Below are 23,303 nucleotides of genomic sequence, written 5' to 3'. Positions count from 1 at the left end.
TCAAATCTGCTTCGATTTGGGAGCTAATTAGCATATTTGAAACATGCTTCTATCAATCTAAGTACTGCATTAATGCTCCTCTCTGTACAAACCTATGTACTTTTTGGAGTAGAATTGCAGTAGGCTACCGTGTTAATGCTTTTTTGCTACTTCGATACTACTGCATTTTCGTGCGGGGGGCCGTAGCACTTATGTAGCGATACACCTAGAGATAGGCATATACACTATCTGGATATCGATCCACTTCAACGACTTTTATAGAAACATGGACCAAGTCCATCATGTTTCATTTTGAATATTGCAAATCTTTATAATACTGTCAACGAATCTAAATCATCTGCTGATAGGCAAAATTTATAACAAAGCACCATGGTACATTTTAACTTAACTACCCCTTCATGCTCAGCCATTGTTTAGACCGATTCTATTAAGTCATTTCTTCGCTCATGCAGTGTGAAGACCAAGCGTGATAACAACTGTTAGACTTTGTTTGACACTGCTTAACTGGACACCTGTTGCTCATGTTACATGTATCATTTCATGTTGAAATTTTAATTAAAATTCCCCGAAAATAATCCAACAAGCTCATGCTGGTACTTCACATGTGATCTGTGACAATCAATCTGCCGCACAGAAAACAAGTGGTGAACTACACGTCAGAGGGCAGTGATTGTTCCTGTTTACGCCTGTTTTCAGTAGAATGACGAGCAACAGTGATAAACTAAGCCTTCGACCACATATGTGACAATGACGCATGTATGTTGACAACAGCACTACAACAGAAAATAAATTAAAGTATCTGAACAACGTATGGCATTGAAAAGGAAATGAAGAGCGGCATGTAAAAGCTTTTTCAAAATGTTTTGACGTGTTCATCAAAATTGAATCAAAGTATTAAAATGTAATACATATATTGGGAAAATTGTACAATATTTGTCATAAAAAGAATGGTTAGCATAAATAACACAAAATTTAGTTACTCATTAACATCAGTTTATTACAGGTCATACTCGTACATGTAGATCTCTATGAATAACATGACACTGGTTATCCAACGGTTAAATATAATTATGTGCACGTCCACTGTACTGGGTGACAACAATGGGACATAGACATCAAAATTTCAGCATGGCGCCGATCTTGTGAGCATACTTTCCGCTTAGAATATGCATCGTATTTTGCTTTATATTTATAAATTTTGAAAAAATGTAACATTAAACATATATGAATATTATCAGGGAAGAGTACACTTAACTTCACAAAGTTGGGCAAGCACGCTGCGATCCTGAATCGGCGGTTAAGCAGCGATAAAATGTAAAGAAATTTTCCTGGTGTTAAAGCTGATGTGATTTCCTCCGCACATACATATTACATTTGTGTACATACTGTATTCTATCATATCACAAAAAGAACGGAAATGTTTTAGGTGTTTTCTACTTTCAAGTTTAACATTTTGAAAAATGCTCGCCTAAAATTGCAATTCATCAAACCATATATGAACGGATTAATCGCTGAACTTAAGGATAATAATTCAACGGCAATGTTTCGCAGAACAGCAAAGGCCAAGCTGCCCTTCTCAAAGTATTTTTCGCTCCAGAATATTATCGGGTATGGACAATACAGAGCAAAGAAGCTACATAGAATAACTGCAGTCATTTTCGCAAGCTTAGCCTCTGTGTCGCTGGTCGATTTGATTGTCACCCTTTCAGACTGGTCAGAGCTGGTATGAGACGTAGAAGGATCGCCCGTAGATGTCGCTGCTGCCAATGACCCCAAACCAGTGGGACCAGACACCCCTCTTTCGGCTCCCACACTGGGTCCCTGGTCGACACTTGAGATCGTATTTATTCCTCCAGGATGGCTAGTCGCGTCGGGAGAAGCTGGTGAGTCAGAAACTGATGGGAACGTTGGCGACACGCTACTAGTGCCTCTAGCAGTTTGGTTTGTCGGTGTAACAGTTTCCAGCCTTTGCGATAAAGGATACTGAAAGGCATTGCCATACTGCCCAATCTGTTGGTTTTGCTTCTTGACTTTTCTTAATATCGCAGCGTAGAAACCTAAAGCAACCAACAATGAAATAGGGACATGCGGTATCACAAGGAAGCGTAGAAATCCTGTCACAGTGGTCTCCGCCCTACATTCCACGCCTAGAGTCCAGTTATTCCAGCCCATGAAGGGTATAGAATTCAAACAGACCATATACAAGAAGCACATGCCAGTGATGAAATAAAATCTCTTTTTTGGTAAAACTCTGGGATAGTGAATATGCCAGCATATCTTGAAGTATCTTTCAAAAGAAATCAGAGTCTGTATGAGCATTGAAAGTCCCAGGCATGTACCCATTGTTGCTTTTTTGCCAAGGCAGAAATACTTGTTGAGGGCCAAATGATGCAATGCTGGAAATATGTCTACGAGATATCCTAGGACTATGTTGTAAGGCATGCTGATTAGACCAGTCAAAACGTCAACCAGTGCTAAGCTCACAATTGCTACGTTAGTGTTCGACCGAAGCCACTCGAACTTCCAAAACGCACAAATGACAAAAGAATTAGACGTTACCGCTACCAATGATATCAAGGCTTCTATGGTGATAAAGACGATGCAGCTCATGCGTTGACAGGGGAGAGCGGTCTCATTTGATCCGTTCAGTGGAATGGCGTCGGCCACCAAAGTTTCATTCAACATCACGGTGGTGTTGGACATATTCTTGTCTTCAACTTTCTGCAAGGAATCTGTGTTCGTGTTCTGTGTTGATGTTTCCTAAGCACTACTTTCTTCACATGTGATCAAATGTACTAATTATGTAGAAATGTGTGGGTTCTAATACCTGTGGCTTTGATAATCCAAATGCGATTATCCAAATGCGCCAGTAATATAAAACCCTGATATTTCAATTAACAGAAGATAATGTCTGTCAACAACATGTAGTTACTGTATTTGCCTTCGTTTCCCTCAATTACTTTTAGCTTCGAATTCATTACAAAACCTATAAAAGCTTATTGTGCCAAGAGCATTTGTACACATGAAAACGATGGACTATTTAAAAAATAGTTGGAAATAAGACACAGTGTAGCGTACGACCTGCTCATGAGTGTTTTATTATAATCTCATGTTCTACCTTTTAAGTTACAGTATATTTGGATATATTTATTCATTTGAGCACCTCCTAGTTATGAATTATAAATATGTTGAATATATTAATTCACACAGAAAAACAAATATCATTTCCAAGAAAGCAGGGATGACAGAAAAAAATGCAGACTCACCAAAAGGCAACACTGTGCCAATACTGTGGCTGCCACAAACACGTATTCAGTTAACACACACACACACACACACACACACACACACTAGAAAAAACAGACTTGTTAATTAATTTCAATGAAATCGCTTGCTTGTGCACTCGGCTCGCATTGTGGGCGTGTGCAATTTGAGTAATTATAGTGCAGCAATAAATCCACCTTAGATAACAAATTGGGCATAAGCCTTCGGAATTAATGCCTGGGGAGATTTAGAAAGACTGTTTAGGAGAGCTTAGAAGACGGATGCAAGCCATGCCATGGGAGATGGTTCAGAAGTTGGAGACTTCACGTAGATCATGTAGTAAGCGAGCGTCAACAAATAAAATGTTTAACAAGCCATCATGTGTCCTTGGGTTTTCTTTGAGCGACTTTTACGTAAATCTGACGCGAACCGTGGAATTGCGGATTGCGTTATGCGCGTTATAAAAATTTCATTACACCCGGATGGCGCCGTCTAGTCTACTTACTTAACTAGTTTCTGAGCTTGTTGACTGCAACAGCTCATTCCATGAAGTCGGCTGGACCTCTAGAGTATCCTAACAGTGCACAATGGGAATCAAAGCAGGAAAAACAGACCAGTCTACTTGCTCAATTTCTTGGTCATTGAAGAATTATTGTGTTCTGCGACCAAGTTAAGATGGACCATTGCCATATTGTAACAAAAAGGTCCATAACGCCACAAAAAATAAATATCGTTTTATCAGAAAGCCAGACAAGCCTCCAATGACGCATTTCACGGCAATGCATTTGCCAGGTCCATTCCTAGCGGCGGTTCTTCCTCTTTTGGGTCAAAAAAGTTTTCCAGTGTGTACACCTTGGCCCAGCCACGAAACAGCATTGCACTCATGTGGTTATTTTATAAAATTCATTCCAAAAAGTAAACCAATTATTGTATATTGGCAAACTGGAGTGTCATTCCTTGGGAATATGCGAAATAAAACAAGCTTATAAGGGATATTAACTGTTCGTTTTGGCCAAAAAATGAATTTTCCGGGAGTAAACAACAATTTTCCCATACTTACCAATGATAAATGAATCCATTTCTACATTCAAAGTTAGTCCCCGGTTTTTTTTCTAAAAAGGTTTTTTTTTATAATCTCTTAAGAGATTATAACAGAGTATAGCCATCTATGGAGGTCACGTGGTCCGATGACAAGCTCAGATATCAGAATTATAGCTATAACTGCCGTTTTTGTGGTAAAACATTATACATTATATTTCTACGAGTTGTTTACAATGTTTTTATTGTGAAATATAGATATCATACGAAGAGTCATTACCCCTCTAAAGTACTTTCCGTATTATCGTATATGTACGAGCACCATGAATCTACCAACTAAAACAAATTATTAAAAGCCCCTGCCATTTTTATCATAAAACTATATTTAAATGCTTATTTTTTACAACTGTATTCACTTCTACCTGCAAAACATGATGTTTCACTTTCATTCAATTATGATAAATACACCCATTTGTTTTTCTACGACAGATATGCTTTGCAATTATTCATTATAACAATTGTGACCAATTAGCACATTCAATTGAATGTCAGTTGTCAAGGATTCAACATCTTTCAACCTATACAAAGTGACTCCTTATATCAATCAAATCTTTAATGCACAATAATTTTACCCATTGCCATACCACAAAACAAAACAAAAAATATTCTAGGTGTTTTAGAAAATCATTTATCGATCAATGTGACAGCCGGACGTGGTGACAACTGCAAGACACTGATTTATTGGACATCTGTTTTCCATCTTTTCATTTCTTGGTGAAATTAATTCCTTGCAAATAACTTAACTACCCCTTCATGAGCAGCCATTGTTTAGACCGATTCTATAAAACCATTTCTTCGCTCAGTGTGAAGACCAAGCGTCATAACAACTGTAAGACTCTGTTTGACACTGCTTAATTGGACACCTGTAACTCATGTTATCACTTCATGTTGAATTCCCCGGAAATAATCCAACAAGCTCACGCTGGTACTTCGCATGTGATCTGTGACAATCAATCTGCTCTGCCGTACAGAAAACAAGTGGTAAAACTACACGTCAGAGAGCACAGAATGCTCCTGTTTACAACAAAATATTCAGTTAATTATCTTGTTGAAGGTATAACATTACCGCACTTGGAGAACCTGTTTGAACAACATGCTGAGCACAGTCGAGCACTGCATAAACCCCCTCGACGTATAGTTAACGATGACGCAAACATGATGACAATAGCTTCGTAAACTTTGCATTACAGTACAAGATACATTAGGTTTCTCATTAAATTATGGTGTTGAAATGAAAATAAATAGCAGCGTGTGAAAGCTACTTCGCAAAAACCAGGCATCACGCTTGACAGAATGTAAGAAAAATATTTTAACGGCCTATAAACAATAATTACTTACACCGTGTATTATCTCACTTTATCCCTTATTAACTTCACTTTATTACAATACCTCAACATCGTGTCTACAAATATATTGCTGAAGTTTTATATCTTTATTCTGATTACAGCATACATTTGAGGAATAAGATGATAGTGAAGTGTAGATTTGAGCATGGTTTGACTGCCCTGAGTTTCAAACTCAATGCGTGGCATAATCTCTATATCATACATATTTTGAGATTTGAAAATAAAGAGGCTGGCACGCATGGCGTCTTGTCGGGAACTTTTAAAAATTCTTGACCATTGCCAGGAACGTCACGCGCTGTCTTTGTTTGCAGTTCGTTATACTTCACCATAAGTTGTGTAAAGTCTCAAGAGGTAAAGTCGTTTTGTTTGTTAGTCAGATTAATGAAAAGTTAAGTTCAAGAATCTTTTGTCTTGTCTGAGCAAGTAAAGAGTGAACATTAAATGATTGACACTGGTTATTGTTGTCTGCGTTGGATTTTCTCTCAGCGATTTTATGGTAAAGATTTTCTAGCATGAACCTTGGAAGTAGTATTTTAAAACTCGTTATCCAATCCAAAAGTTTACATCGGTGTCCGCATATCTCGCTTGTTTGTCCAATCAGAAACTCAGGTTAAGATATTGCATATTATCAAAAGCTAGAAAAGCACTCCGAGAGCGCAGACCTCCACCAAGGCAGCGATTTTTTTTATTATTATTGATTATTGATTGATTATTGATCCGGATCACCACCAAAAACTAATCATCTCTTTCTTGGTCCACTTCTGACAGTTCCTGAAAATTTCATCAAAATCGGTCCAAAACTTTTAGAGTTATGTTGATGACAAACAAACAAACAGACAAATAAACAGGGGTGAAAACATAACCTCCTTGGCGGAGGTAATAATCCCATTTCTTCTAACAGCTCAGACATATTGCGTAAATGTGGCGATTTTATTAAATTCGTATAAAGGTAAATAAGCCGATTTTTTTTACAATGGTAAACTAGTGAAACATTGCCAAATCAATTTCAGTGGTTTTCACATTCATCATCATCATCATCATTTATTAACTTGTCATGAGCATAGAAAACCCAGCCCTTTGGGCTTATAAGACACCTGCAGCATACATGTGCAATTTTTTCTTTCTGAGATCAAAAATCTTAACAATAAATTTTGGTCATTTTCATAATCTGTTTTAATCCCCAAATTTTTATGAAATGAACACTCTCATCTATATAAGCAGTGCACCGAAGTAAGAAATGACTCTCATCTTCCAGTTCTTTTTGCTTTGTTGGTATATTCTTTTATTAATAGGCTATTTGTGTAACGTTCAATTTCCACATGTAAAGGTAAAATGCTCATTCCAAATTAAGTTTAAATTGATTATTCTTTATCGTTAAATGTTCACACATACATCCCCATACAATGGAGCAAAAAGTGGCGAAAGACAAAACAATGGACATGGGATAGGGGATGGTAGAGGGTTAAAAATGTAATTGAAATAAAATTGTAAAGTTAGTGATCTTCAAGTGTGGCCGATAAAACAATTCAAGTGGACTATATAATAGCTCAAAAGCGACTGGCTTTCACCAATGCTAGTATTTCAATGTCTTCTAGTCCACAATGATTAAAACCAGATGTGAGTACCTACATGTAGATACTGCCCCGGTTATCTGCTACACTATGTGTATAGTTTGTAAGCCGCAGACAACCTAAACTATCCCCTACAACCCTGCCATTTCCTCTATAAACGCATTAATGTACCATAATTGTTGTTTTATGTAGCCAAATGTTCACAAGCACAAAGAACCTCGGTTTTTGCTCAAAATTAAATAAGTAAAAAGTCCATATGACCGTAGCTTGCCATTTATATAAAATGACGAAATGTAATATGATGCGAAGTTTCAAGATGGGGGATAGTTACAACATCAAATTAAATGATCACACATGCGTCCCCCCTCCAATGGAGCAAAAAGTTGGCAAAGAGCAAAACAATAACCACAAGATGTGAGATAAGCTCACATCTCCGCCAACTAAGATGAGCTAGTGAACATTGCATGATGATGGTGAAATTAAGGTATTTCGGACATATTAGAATTGCAAGGGAGTAAATAAATAAAGTGTGGGCCATGGTGAAAAGTCCGCCCTCCATTTAGTTATAATGGTTAGGGTTAGCCTGACCTAAATGGGTCAAAATCTAGGGCGAGGCTTACCTGTACAAATGAATGGGAAGCGGACTCTCTGTCAAAGGGGACTCTCTGTCACATTACACAGGGGCCAAAATACATTGTACCGACGCCCAGTGCTGAGAAACAAACTATCGTTGTTATGAAACGATTTTATCTAGACTAAAAGTTGGAGGAGAAAGAGATTTGACAGCACGACATTGTACACGAGTACTTGCGTCTGTGAAACACTTAATCACGTGTTGTGGAGTTCTCATAAACTTAATTACCAGTAGCTAGAAAATTTCCGAACAAAAAAACTTATTTAAGGGGCAGAGACACTTCAGCTATGAACAAACGCGGGATGTAGAAAATTGAAACAAACTTCTGGAAAGAAAAGAAAACGCATCTCAGGGTTAAACAGGTACCTGTTGTGTAAGCAAGGTACCGCGGGTGCAAGTATAAAGGTTAAACCAATCTCACAGGCTGACAGGTCCCAATAACAACATTGATAACTGATCTTTTCTTCGCTGCACAGTATTAAAAGTCAGATCGTCATCTGATAGTTTGCTACTGATGTGTGAAATTTTCTGAAACTTGGTTTAGTTGTTAAAAACACTCAGATAGACGAGAAGAATGTAGTTTTGTTATTGTGACTAGCCCCTTGAACCTATTTAAGACATCATGTTTCTCAAGAACAACAATTTATTCCGCCTCGCGGTCAGTGAGTTACAACATTCACTGGCTGATCAATTTGAGGGCCTCCGATCAGGTTCGCCGAACGCTAACAGTGACAACAATTCTAGCTTGTGCTCAATAAGCTCAATTTAGGTTATCCAACCAGTAATGACCCCCTTTCGTTCGACAACATAAAAATAATAACGATAAAAGTAATAACAGATCAGCTGTAAATTAGCTATTTATAACCGTGGACCAGCTCCCTGGTATGCATCGTCTGAATAAGTTGTCTATCGTCCATATCATATTAGCTAGAGTATGTATGTAAATGTACCGGTGTAACAGGAATGGAAGTCCGCTAGGAACAGTAGTCCGCTTCCCATCACTTTTTACAGGTGAAATTCGTCCCATATACTAACCCCAATACTCCAACTAACTCTATAACCTGTACTAATCATATGGGAGCCCGGTTTTCCTGTAACACCCGTCTCCACAGGCAACACCTTGTTGAGCCAGCGTGCATAATCCGTGGGTGTTCCTTAAATAACTTTGTCTTGCAAGGCTGTTGTGCCTTATACGTTTTTGATAACCGGTCCTGCTTGAGATCACTTAGTTTGTGGTCATTGTGAGATCGCTCATTGTTTGATCAGGTGAAATGTCGTATGGCCAGTCATGGTTGAAAAGGCGCTAATGCTTTCATTTCGGGTCACTGTATCTTGTAGCTTAAAGGTCGCGTGCTACGCAGTGTCTGTGTACTAGCATATTGCACATATCTAGGATGTATTATGGATGGAAGTTTGTTTTCGCCTCATCTATGTATTCTATGACTTATAATGGCTTTTACATGAGCTGGGGTGTGTTTAACGCTGCTTTTGCGAGGGATCCTGACTTGGGTGGTAGTCTTGCAGCAATTGGTAAGTAACACCTGCCGACAACATTATGCTTTCAAGGTTAATTCATATGGCTTTTCGGAGCGTGACATGAAACCATATTCATATTTATTCCATAATTTCAGGTTTCATCCAAAGCATGATGTACGCTTCTGCTGCTTTTGGATGTTTATCCACGAAAGAAGTGTCAGTAATCAGCCCAAGATTAAAGATTGTAACGTTCGCATCTGTACTGGTTCTTGGATTGGTTTTGTCATCTTTGGCGCCATCTGCGACATTTCTTCTTTTTACCCACGGCATCATGGTTGGGTTATCCATTACCATCACTGCGTTAGAAAATGTCTTCAGGATAGCGGACTGGTTCCCCTGGGATCACAGACACCATGTTCTGGCCACGAGTTTTAGCCGCCTTGTGATGGCTCCTGGCAAGTAATTTTCTTATTCTGTTTATCTGTTTCTGGGGAAAACGTTTTGCCTTTTTAATGTCTTACGCACGTTGATTGTGTCTTAAGATTTTTGAAATAAAAGTTGTTAAGAGGCCTGTATGCAACACCATAAACATTTCCTAAGTAATGCACATTTCCACGTGTTTCCAATGTTGATATATTGAAATGGTAAATGACTAACATATTTTTGTAGATAAATTTAGATTGTTTTAATATATTAAGATCCAGTAAATGTACATGCAATCTGTTGTGCATTACACTAGAAATAAATATACAAGTACCTTCTACCGATGGAAAAGAAAGATAGAGAACTCAAGTTTTAAATGGTAATTGAATACGTAACTAAGTGAAGGTATAAAAAGAGATGAGGAATGAAACTTGAGGTTTTGAGTTGCGTGTAGCAGCTTGAGAGCAGAGAACTACCTTACACATCTAAAATACGTAGTGAAATTAAAGCCTGTCTCAACAACACCATCAGAGTCCAAAGAACCCGAGCAGTCAGCATGACTGATCTGATTATTACAAAGCATTGCATTTGATAATTTTCATAGATAGTTGTAAAATAGTCCATCAGATCAGGCCGGAAATTACGTATAGAAATGCATGAGCACGTTATTCAGGATTTCGAGCGTAACCCATATTGATGTTATACATTGTGAACTCCAAATGTCCCAACGTAATCACCTTTGTGTCCGTTAGCTTCATATTCATTGCCATTATGTTATGGTTTGAACGCTTAAAATGGATCTTTTCCCTATCAAGGCGGTGAGTTGAACGCATCCAATATAGGCCAGCAATTTGTTGAAAAAACGTACTTTTTTACCTTCAAGCATGCAGTTTGACACGCTGTGAGGAATAGAATTCTAAGCAAATGTGAATATAGGGGCATTCGTGAAAATGATCACCAAAGTGCCCTTTAAGGGAAATATTTCTGGTATGTACTCTTTAAAGGATTTAGGTATTATCTAATGACAAGCAAGTGACACAGTGTGAATGGAGTGTTAAAAACTGCTTCTTTAATAATATAAAGCCCAAAAGAGCCGCCTAAAGTAAAGCAGCAATTCGTAAGCTCAAGTTTTCCAGCAGTATGGTGAATTCATTATATACTTATACTAGTAGCCTCAAGCATGAAATTTGACTTAGCTGTGGAAAATTGTATTCTAAGCAATTTTGGATATAGATGCATGTCTGAAAATTCCAATATGGCCGTCAAAATTATTTTCAAAGTAAAACTTATTCTGCAAATTCCTTTAATAACATTTTTATATTCTTTAATGTTAAGAACATACAAAATTATAAATGTTTGATCAAAAGCCCCCCCCCCCCCCCCCAGTTACTTGGAAATCTAAAATGGCTGTCAGAGGTGAAACAGCACTCATTTCGATCAAGTTGTGCCCACCACTTGCAGTAATTTAATACTTGCCACAGGAAATGAAAAATATGAAGGGATTTTCACAAATTACATATTATTCGTATCAACAGAAATATATTTTGACATGCACCAGTAGTTTTGCACATTAACTCGATTCCGTTACTCGCCCATACACGCCCCATATAATACATTGTAGCCTCTAGGTGATATCGCTATTCGCAATACGCGATGCTTTCGAGTAACGGAGCCCAGATCTCTCAACCAAAGAAATTAACATAAAGATCAGTCTGTAAGTAGCTTATCTTTGTAATAATGTATCATCGCCGTTGTGTTACATGTTAGGAAAGTAACCTAGCCCTTGTGTCACCTGCAGTAGGTGGCCCAAAACGGTGCAAGAAGATTTACAGCTAGCAGTAAAAGTCGGAGCAATTCCTTGTGCAGGGCCGCAGTTGTAAGCTTTGGCCAACCCTGTATTATTTGCTTTGATTTCATCACAATCTGACAGTACAAAGATATTCATAGAATTAGCCAGAGAAAAATAAGGGACCGGTCGCATGAAAAATCTATTTTCTAAAAATCTAAAAATCTATTTTAGGTATCTTGTGATCACGGTCTGTGCCCTGAATACCCCACGGCGTAATTACTGGCAGCGCGAGCCAGTTACTTCCAAAGCAGTAATTAATTCCCGGCGCTGCCAGTAATTACGCCGCGGGGTGTCTAGGGCACAGACCGAGATCAAAAGATACCGAAAATAGATTTTTAGATTTTTAAAAAAGAGATTTTCCATGTGAACGCAGCCTAAGTGAATGTCTAGTGACAAAACAATATGTGGCCCTGGTAGAGGGTGTGTTACCAATGGAAGTGATACTACACGGTACAAAACAATGAATATAACGTGAGTATTTTAAGATAACCTTCAATAATATTTTTAATGAGTGTAATAGTCTTAAACACATCAAAGCTGTCCGTGTGACTTATTTCTGAAACGAGACGAAAACGTCTGATGCTTGTGCTAACACATACCCTCTCTCGCAGAGTCTCAGTAATTGCCATCAATATATTTTATCTTTTGATAAGGTGTGGTAATCTACGTTTATCTTACTGAATGGATGTTTCGAACTTTTGGCTGGAGATATGGTTACCTCGTACTTGCTGGTATTTTCCTTTTTTCTGGTAAGTACTAGTACTCAATTGGTGCAAAAAAAGAAAATCTTTGCTTGTTCATTTTAGATCAGTTTGATGACCAAACTTTTCATAGCTGTAGAAATACTACATGAAGTAGGCCTTCCGTCTTACCCTCTCCAGTTTGAGAAATACATTTACAAATATTCATCTTACAAAGGTATTTGATGAAGTTCACAAGTTCGGTGCGATATCTTATGTTTTTCACTTGCGAACCAAATTTATCATATTTAATCACCCAGCATATACAGATGTAAATGTTTTTGGCACCTACAGATTTATGATTTTACAATCCCATTAATTACATGTATTCCTTTAAGTGTTGCTTCCTCTTGGATGGTTTGAAAACCCTGAATGTCGAGCAGGACCAGAAGAAGATGACAAAAAGGACAATGTTTTTGGGAGTGGCCAGCAAGTTTTCATTCAGACGATATGGTTTCTTTGCAATGTTGCAAACGGAGTAGGACATGTTAATTCGACTGGAATTTTGGTAAAATCATTTAACATTTAAATGTGCCAAAGGTACCATGACGTCATTTCTAAACGCGTTAATGTGTGAGAATGAGTATGTGAATTCTTTACTTTTGTTTGAAGAACAAATGGGACCGTACAACGGGTTGCTGGAAAAAAACGAAATAAAAATATTTTGTTGGGGTCCACAACAATTTGATATTTTCCACAACCATTTAATGACTAGAAAAAACTACAAAAAAACTAATACCGCTCAAGTACTAGTACATGTACGTTTTCCGATCTCCGAACTTAGGAATGCCATAAAGAACGGTGACGTGTTTCCTGGATTTCAATTTTGACTAAAAAACTATTTCTCAGTTGGGAGTACTGGTTTTGAAACTTAAGAGGATGCAACTCGTCTAATCTCTGAAGTACCTGTTTGCTGTGTATATAATAATACAATCATCGTCTAAGAAACTCGGTTTTCATTTTACAGTTTTTCAAATGTGCATTTGTATACATTTCAAATTTAGATAACTAATATAGTTGATTTAAATACAGATGAAGCACTTAGAAGACCTGGGTTTACCGTCTTATATCGCTGTTCGGTTCATGGCTACAGAGGGAGTTTGCAATTTCCTAAGTCGTTTAGCTATGACCCTGATCGGTGACCGTGTGAAGGGACATATATTACAGATACACGCAGTTTTGGCGTTAATCTTGTCAGCAAACATGGTTCTGGGATATGCTGCCACCACACCTACAGCATTTATACCGTATAGTATAGGTATATTTTGATAAGAGAGAAAGATCTGATTTAAAAATTAATTGGATTATAATCAAATAAGTGAAATAAGACGTTTTACAAGCAAAGTGTTTTTTTTTACATTTTGTTCAAGTGCAATGTATAATGAGTTTATCTTATAGATATTTTACGAAGTAGAGTTGAGAGGATGAACATTACACTAACAAACTTTTATAATCTTTTTACTTAGATCTGCTTGTATTTATGTACATGTAACACCCACATGTATGTATAACTTTTTTGTTTTGATATCAGTGCTAGGTTCACATGTTTATCGAATTGTAGTGATGTTCAAAACTCAAAAATATTAAATCTCAGTGACAGTTCCCTCAAGATGTCCTTGTGATAAAGGACGAAAGTGTCCAGTATGGTGTTTTTATATATATAAAAATATTTGCCTTTTCAGTTCTAGGTTTAAGCCAGGGTCCTTTTTTCTCTGCTATGTATGCATCATGTGGAGAAGTAATGTCTGGACAAAACGTACACGACATATATATAGTATGTGATGTTGCATTATACGTCGGAATGGCCACAGCACCATATCTCTCAGGTATGGCCTTGAAACTAAGAGTCAGTTTTCGTAAATGATTTTAATTGTTGTATGACTGAGAATCAACCATGGCCACAGCACCATATCTCTCAGGTATGGCCTTGAAACTAAGAGTCAGTTTTCGTAAATGATTTTAACTGTTGTATGACTGAGAATCAACCATGGCCACAGCACCATATCTCTCAGGTATGGCCTTGAAACTAAGAGTCAGTTTTCGTAAATGATTTTAATTGTTGTATGACTGAGAATCAACCATGGCCACAGCACCATATCTCTCAGGTATGGCCTTGAAAGTAAGAGTCAGTTTTCGTAAATGATTTTAACGTTTTTAATTGTCGATTGCCTGAGAATCAGCCATTTGTTTTTGTTTGCTTAATTAGGGTACATGTAATTTAGTTAAAGAACTGATGTCACAGCGACACTTATGAGATAATTTAAAGTTTTAAGACATTCTTGTTTTCATTTATCAGTCAGAAAAATAGGAAAAATCGAAGGAAAATGATTTGGGAAAATGCCAACACTGTCAAGCCTGTATTATCTACAACGAGCCCGCGCGTGCGTGTTTGGGTTAGTAATCGTTTTAAATAGCAATATATATCCAGAACAGTGTACCCATAAAATCAAACGTTTTATTTTTTCCAGGTACTATATACGATTGGCAGAAGTCCTACTCATTGGTATTTGTGATATTAGCGGTTGGGTATTTTATATGTGGTCTCACCTTGTTCATTATTGTAGGGATGAATAAATTTTCGGCGAAGACAAAACATTCTGAGATTATTCCTGTGAAGAGGTAAATGCGAGGCAGTAACTGGGAAACCGTACTATCATTTTTCTAATATGAATCTTATCCAGATATTCAGTCAACCGCCTCAACAAGAACCTTGACCAAGACATGTGAAACATTTGAAATGACTGCTCAGTGCTCGAAGCAAATCTAACCAACCGCTCAAAAATGACAAAGAATGCAAAACGTCTTTTTCCTTTTCTGGTATACTTGAAATCATTGAAAGTTTTACATTATAGAGGGGATTCTGACGGTATAAAAATATTGAATAACAGTATCATTTACCTTATAAATTTCTTGCTGTATGTTTATTTTTCTCCAAATGCATTGCTATATAAAGCAATAAAAATGTTATGGAAAACAAATCCTGAAGCTGTGGTTTGGTTATCAATTGCAAAAGCAAAATATCAACGAATGCTTGTGAAATGTAAGTCAAACGTTCAAGTACAGCCAATCGCTTTAGTGTTCTTCTATTCCTTTGATTACTTTTTAAATCAGAAAAGAAAATTGCGGCATATTTATGAATAAGTATTTATGTTTTTATTTGTTTTCAACTATGAGGTACAAGTCTTTGATATGAGGTATTACCGGCACATAACCCTAAGCGTCTCAGCGTTTAATCAAGCGAGCGCTACTTCACACACTGGACAATATATTAATAGAAGTGTCACCCCCTGAATCAGAGTAATCAAAGTTATTAACCTGAAGAGGCGGAATATAAGTAATGTCAGAATATCGATACGGTTGAATAGTTCAGTCAGAACCGTTTCTTTTGTGAAATTTGATGTTAATAGATTGATACCAAGAGCATATCATTCTACAGTCATTCATCTCCCCCAAAGAATTGGTTCAGTAGGGGTGACACTTGTATTGTCCAGTGTGTGTACTTCACCTCACTCTACTTTTACGCATAGTGCTCTCTAGCGAATACGATTGTCATTACAACCTCACGCCGTTTTTCAATTTTTGATCGTGTTAAACTTTTTGGATTTGGCAGTTACCTCCTGTAGGGATTTTTGGGGATTTTTCCGTCTGATTGACGCATCGTTGACCTTACCAGAAGCGTACCCGTAACTTTGTTCTATTCTTTTAATTGGCACGTTTTATTACTAAAATCGGCTTAGATCAAGGAGACATAAACTCCTTTTTTTTTGAAAGTACAGTAGTGCAATGTCTGCATGTACTGATAATAAGCCAGTTGATCATTGATGTCCTGAAAATAGAGGGACAGGCGTCGAAGACGAGAAGGGCTGACTGACACAACAGAATATTTGAACATGTTTTCAACAGACGCATTACGCAAAAACTGCCACAAGAATTGCATCTTGAAAAACAAAAAGCAAAATATTCGTTGGCCTACTACATGTATTATTGCATTGATTTTTACTAGGCTAGTGTGTTGATATGGCCACCTGATCGAAATCGCTGTAGAAGTGAACAGCTATAAGAATATTTCTAAAGATTATGTTTAAATTTGCAGTATGTTCTCAACAGTGTATGTTTATTAAAGTCTAACAATGTACTTAATTATGTGGCTCTTAAAAGTAAACAGACATCGTACTCCATGTTTCTCATCATCTGTTACACAATTGTACTTATCAAATCTAATATAAATCTAATATAAAGCAACCATAATGTATTGATGAATCGATATAGACGGACTGTACACGCCGGAAGTCTTTCAGATTTGCCTGCGCTTCGTGCGCATGAGCAGAACAGATGGTTCACGCTCCGAATGATTCATGCCACACCAGTACACAAGTCCATGTCCAAGCTGCTGTTGACTAATTTGTTGTTATCCTTTAAACTGTCACCAACGTTTGGTAATTAACAGCTGTTAGTTTCCATAGGCGTGGTTCGCACTCTTGCAGAATCAATCGACACGTTTTGTAATTGGAAATGAGTGTCTTGTTAGAGATAGTCTTGCTAGGGAAAGCACTTTCTCCTGGTGAATTGGTCATTGGACGAAATGATGCTAGTACGCTTAGAAAGTGTCGGAAACAGTGAAACCTTTAATTACGCATAAACGACAATTGGGGCTTGCTTTGGTCATTGCGGTATCCCTTCGCAGAATTTATTCGAGCAAAGCTTACGACTGAGTTTAGATTATATGGGCATTTATCAGTTTTAAAATGGCTTTAGTGGAGAATAATGCAAAAAATACCACTTTCACAACACCAAAATCTAAGAAAAAAATCTATTTTAAGTTCATCGCCAAACATGCGCCTAGTATATAAATTTAAAAAAATGTAAGCCCGCCGGTCCCAAGTATTATATTGTAAATGTCGTATTATATATATATATCGTAAATGGCATTACACAGTTCCCCCACAGGTTCTGTTCGGTGGACTTGCTATGATTTTGATACTGGTTGAACCTGATGTTGGTCTCTTTCTCTTCCTTCTTATGTGGTTTAGGAGACAGGAATTTTAAAGATGCTTAAAAGTTAGTGTAATCAAAGAATTGTAAAATTCCTTACCGTAATTCACTCGCACAGATCTGAATTTGTGGGTTTTGTTTATCTGACGACCATGTGAAAAAAATTGTAAGGGACGGCAGCGACAACGCGTGGATCTTTAAGAAAGCCGCACGAAAGGCGTGCGGCAACTGTACTGAGACTAAAAGGGCTCCGTTCAACCGAAAAAAATATTTTCCCCATCTTCCCACAGTGTTATGTTGGAGAAATTACACGGCGCCCACACATGATGTAAACGTGTTTGCTGTATCCCGTAGCTACTTGCGATATTAAAAAGTTTGTACGGAAAATCGTACGTTTTCATCGTGCGTGCCCAGACAAATACTTATCAATTTTGACAACTCCGTACTGCAGGGTCGCCTTGCGGTGTTGTACGATAACCACAAGTCCGCCTTATATTGCCCATGTGCAATTGTGCAATGTTACCTCGATATTGCTGATGCCTACCGGCTTACGATTTAAAAAAGTCAAAAGTTTCAGCTTGACAAAATCGTGGAGGCTACGGAGGCTGTACATCCGTACGATTCCGTACGTACTGGCTATCTCCGCTCAGGCGTCGCACCAAAAGATATTTATGGGCAGTGTACGTGCAACGCACAGACATCGCATGGCAAATCTAATCTTAACTTAATGTAGCTAAAAAAAAATAGAGACAATGCTGTTTTACTCGAACGGAACAGAGATACTAGTAGGTTATATTATGCAAATAATTTATAGTGCTTGTGTTATACAAATATTTTAGGAAAGAAATCTAAACGTCAATCGGGACTTTTGGAGGACTTTTTAATGCGCCTGTCAGTGTTCTTGTACCCTGTACTCTACATGTCCGCTGTGTAAGGAACGTGCACATCTACATGCAGCATGTATTATGGATGGAAGTTCGTACTTGCTACAGTCATGTGTTATATGACTTTTAGTGGATATCAGATGAGCTGGGGTGTGTTCAACGCTGCTTTTGCCGAGGATCCTGTCTTAGGAGGAAGTCTTGCGACAATAGGTATATATAATATTGTGGTTATTGAACACAAGCTAGAGTACGTGTATATCACCGCTCTTAGCTTACGACCAACTTAACTCAGTTTTCGGCCTTGAATGCTTTATGTACTCATTCCAGAAGGTTAACAGCCATTCTGGTCTGACTTTTGTGACCCTCACTGACCGCTATATAAAGCTAAGAATCTGATGGACATTTAGGTCAAAAGGTTAATAGTAAACAAAGGTAGAGGTAAAATGTTTCTGTCTACTCTACATTATAGTTTTACTTTGATACATTTCTATGGATTTTATTAGTATAGTGAGTGGCGCCTGAGAATAAGCGGTGACATAGGCAGATAAAATCATCATTATTAATCAAATCTTTTTCATGATTTCAGGTCTCATTCAAAGCATGTTGTTCACCTCGGCTGCTTTGGGATGTTTATTCACTAAAAATTTTTCCGTGCTCCAACCGAAAATTAGAATCATAACGTTCATGTCTGTCTTAGTCCTCGGATTAGCTCTGTCGTCCATGGCGCCATCAGTGACATTTCTTATATTTACACACGGCATCATGACTGGATTTTCCATTACTATCATTAGACTGGTGTACACCTTCAGGATAGCGGAATGGTTTCCTTGGGATCACAGATATCACGTTTTGGCTACAAGTTTTGGTCGCCTTGTAATGATTGCGGGCAAGTAATTCACTTATTTTTGTCGCGTATCTTGTCGTGGATTGTGCTGTCATTTTAATAAATTACTTTTAGCAATATCTCATCAAGTTTAAGCAACATAACTAACCAACATAGCTAAGACATTTTGAAATTTATTTTTCAGAAAAAAAGTCAAATTTGAAATTACGGCAGCGCTTTGCTTTAACTGCGGTTATGATAATTTCTCCACATTTCATTATAACAGTATTTAAATCTCTTGATATATATATATATATATATATATATATAATTTTGGGTTCTGTAGTATTTATAAATCTTTAAAAAATATAGCTTTTAAAAACAATAAAAAGCGGGCGTCAGTGATAGAAACAACATAACTATTTTAATAGGCACTGCCCTCTATGCTAACCTTATTGAATGGCTGTTTCGAACTCTTGGCTGGAGATGTGGCTACCTTGTACTCGCCGGTATTTTTCTTGTTTCTGGTAGGTACAAACTTTGCTATAAATTAAACACAGTCACATGTATATTATTAATGTATATTTCCATTTGACAGAAGAAAGGAACTATTTCCATTTAAGAAATTCTACGTAGTAGGCCTACTGGCATATTTTGCCTCTAGGAGAAAATGTCTCTGTCTATATCGTTGAACTTAAGTTGCATCTAGATTGTCAACAAAATTATAATTGGTATGATTTTGCAATTTCTTTAATGACGAGTATTTTATAGTGTTATTACCACTTGGATGGTTCCAAGTCCTGGTACTCAAGCAGGACAAGAAAATCAAGAGGCAGACGAGAAAGTTTTTGGAAGTGTCCAGCGGGTTTCCATCCTGTCAATGTGGTTTCTAAGTAATGTTGCAAACGGAATTGGACATAGCAATTCAACCGGAATTTTGGTAAAAATGCTGGAAACTTTGCACTGTCAAAATTTTGGAGTCTAAGTTTTCTTGTCAAATTAAGTGTGACTTTTTCTTAAAAGCCTTAGTCAAGATTTTATCTTTGATAAAGCAAAATAATGCCTATATGTTTGTTGGAAAGCTGTAATTAGGGACTCATAACTCAATTTGATAAATAAAACATTAAAAACAACATGACGGCACGAGATTATAGCCCATGCAATCGAGGTCATCTCTGCCAGTTTTCGTGTTCAGGATTTAAGTAGCGCCCCATATCGATTGCTATCTCACCTTAAAATAGAACGGTGTTAAATTACACGTTGCAACGATAAATATAAAGTCAATATTTAATTTGGACGAGATTTTTTTTAATCGGCATAAAGATAGATGCAAGAAACCTCAGTTTCGGTATGATGATAATTAAGGGTTACAATATCCTAAAGCTATACAATTCAAAATAAGTGAATAGTTACATATATATATTTATGCGCGTTGCTTACAGATGTGTTGCAACTTGTCTATCGGACATCAAATGCAAAATTTAAAGGTACACTCCATGGGTTTGAAAAACACCTAAATACTTATAATTGCCATCCACAGTTTCTTATAAAACCCTACATACACCTTTAAATGATTTGACCCCTTTAATAATTTTCTAGAACGTTCCTAATGTTGTTATTTCCATGGCAGCTCCGGAAGATGGTCTCTGGTTATAATGACTGGCCAGTTGTTTTTAACTATATCAAATAATGTTAATTTTCTCGAATCCAAGTGCGCAGAGGACTAAATAAATGATTTGTGAGTACGAGAAATTTTATTTTTTCCCCGGTAAAATCTTTCTTTGGCGGGGAAAACCCCACAATTATTTGTGTTGTGTGTGTGTGTTTATCCAATTTGGATAATAATTATGTTTGATTTTTACACAGATCAAGCACTTAGAAGACATGGGTTTACCGTCTTATGTGGCAGTTCGGTTTATGACGACAGAGGCAGTTTGCAGTTTTCTTATTCGTTTAGCTACAACCCTAGTTGGTGACCATGTGAAGGGACATATTTTGAAGATACACGCAGTTTTGGCGTTAATCTTAGCCGCAAACATGCTCTTGGGATATGCTGCCACGTCATCTACAGCGTTTATACCGTATAGTATAGGTATATTGGAATTGATTCTAAAGTGGATAGTAGTTGTTGTGATTTCCCTTTGATTTAAGCGTGTAATGCGTACAGATCATTCGAAGTTGCTTTTCGTGACACTGTAAACGTTCCTACACCTGCAAATGAACTCTTATGGTACATAGTTCGTTAAGATGATACTCAGTGCCCCCGCTTTCCCAAGAGGTGGAAAATGACACCCTAGCTACTGGCTCACAATATACACAGTAAAGACCTGCCGTATTTGATATGTCCCAGAACTTAAATGCTTAGAAGAAGGGATTTTCCTACCCTTTCCGCCTTCAATTTCCATATATCTCTGTTTCATATCGTGGCTTCTCCAAAGCAATGCTAATGCAATGTTTCCGTTCTGATAACAGTTCTAGGTTTTGGTCAGGGTCCATTATTCTCTGCTATGTATGCGTCATGCTCAGAAGTTATGTCTGGACAAAACGTGCAACAAGTATATGTCATCTGCATTGGTGGTATACACGTCGGAATGGCTGCAGCGCCGTATCTTTCAGGTATGAAATTCAACAAAATAAAGAAACAGTTGTCTTAAAAGAATTATTTTCATATCTTGTGTAACTGTCAGGATAAGTGAACTATTGTAGCAGTTTGGGCATTTGTAAATAGAAATTATACCTGATTAAAAGGTCGTTTAGTCATTTTATAATAATCTTGCATATAAAGATAGTAATTTGAAATTACAAAAAATGAACAACAAAGAAACGCCGTTTTCCAGGGCGCATAATTTCTAATTACAACACACACTGTATTTAAGTTGATAATATTTTGCATCAAAATCCATACCACATCGATGAGGCAGGATATCTTACATTATTCCAGGTGCTATATACGACTGGCAGAAGTCCTACTCATTGGTCTTTGTGATATTGGCTATTGGGTATTTTATATGCGGCATAACTATGTCCACTATTGTAGTAATGAATAAATTTTCGACGAAAACAAAACACGCTGAGATAATTCCTATGCAGAAGTAAATGCGAATCAGTAACTGGATACTGTGCTATCATTTTGCTCGTTCAAAATCATATATACAGATGTACTTTCTACAGCGGCAACAGTAAAATATTTGATTCGTACCTTTTTAAGAATATCATGTCAAACACACGTTTGGGGCACGTAAGAGATGCCTTGCAGTGTACGTAAGAAGTATATTTTTCTACTATTCCTATATAAGCATTTTGATATAAATATATATATTAAAATATAGATATTTATAATGGACTGCCCGTTGGTCAAAGCAAAGGTGCTAAAAACTGCTCAAAAGAAATCTATAATATGTACAAAACGCCTTACTGCCTTTTGGGTGTGCTGGAGATAATAAGAGAGGTACGTGTAGCATCATATACTGTCGATATGAACATAGAATTACTGTATCACTTACTGTGGATTATCAACTTTTGCCTTTTGTTAAATCTTCAGCAAGTATAATACAAATAAATAAATGTTATAAAAAACAGAACAACATGGTACTGCGGATTGGTTTGGAGCGTAAAAGTAAGATATGCTAAGTGTAAGGCCCCGTTTAGAATAGGGGACTAACTAGTCCGAGGGTCAAATATGGCAACCCACTACAAAGCGTGTCATCTAATCCGCTAATAGACACGAAATAGATATCCCGTGCGGAAGTACTCAAGTGGATCGGCCATATTTGACCCTCGGACCAGTTAGTCCCCTATTCTGAATGAGGCTGATGTTTAACGATTTAATGAAATCCTCAATTAAATATATTTGTTCGCATCGTCTTAGACAAGAAATCATATAAAACAGACTTAACGTTTGGCAGTGAGGAAAATAAATAACATTAGACCAACGTGAGGGGTGGGGTTGTGATGGTCGCTTAAAAATTTAATGTTGAGTTTTGCGAACATAGACTACTAGTATCATTGTAAGATTTCTGTTTGGCATATCTTTTACACAGATTGTGACACAGTTTGCATTTTGATTCTGTATTGTTTATTTGTTGCATTTGTATTTAATGTTTATCATCATAATTTCAAATCTGATTATAATTTATACTTCCTGACATCTTTCCCCTGGTACATTTTATTCAGAGCTGATAATAATTAAATGTAAGTTTTGTT

The 23,303-nt window shown here is 37.1% G+C and overlaps 2 protein-coding genes across 3 annotated transcripts in view; both read left to right on the top strand.

The window, feature by feature from the left end:
* LOC106153917 (monocarboxylate transporter 13-like) overlaps positions 1–23,303 on the top strand; it is a 53,339-nt gene that overhangs the window by 9,681 nt on the left and 20,355 nt on the right. The gene's annotated exons all lie outside the window — the stretch shown is intronic.
* Positions 12,215–22,196, top strand: LOC106153918 (uncharacterized). The gene is made up of 5 exons (XM_087007624.1): positions 12,215–12,410; positions 12,740–12,909; positions 13,434–13,659; positions 14,084–14,227; positions 22,042–22,196. The coding sequence occupies exons 1-5, from the start codon at positions 12,347–12,349 to the stop codon at positions 22,194–22,196; spliced, it is 759 nt and encodes a 252-aa protein (XP_086863750.1). The 5' UTR covers positions 12,215–12,346.

The sequence above is a fragment of the Lingula anatina genome, chromosome 3 (assembly GCF_051362555.1).
Source record: "Lingula anatina isolate TDL-2025a chromosome 3, LinAna3.0, whole genome shotgun sequence".
In the NCBI taxonomy this organism is placed as follows: domain Eukaryota; kingdom Metazoa; phylum Brachiopoda; class Lingulata; order Lingulida; family Lingulidae; genus Lingula; species Lingula anatina.
The sequence above is the reverse complement of the archived record's forward strand: the minus strand, read 5'-3'. Positions and strand labels throughout refer to the sequence as shown.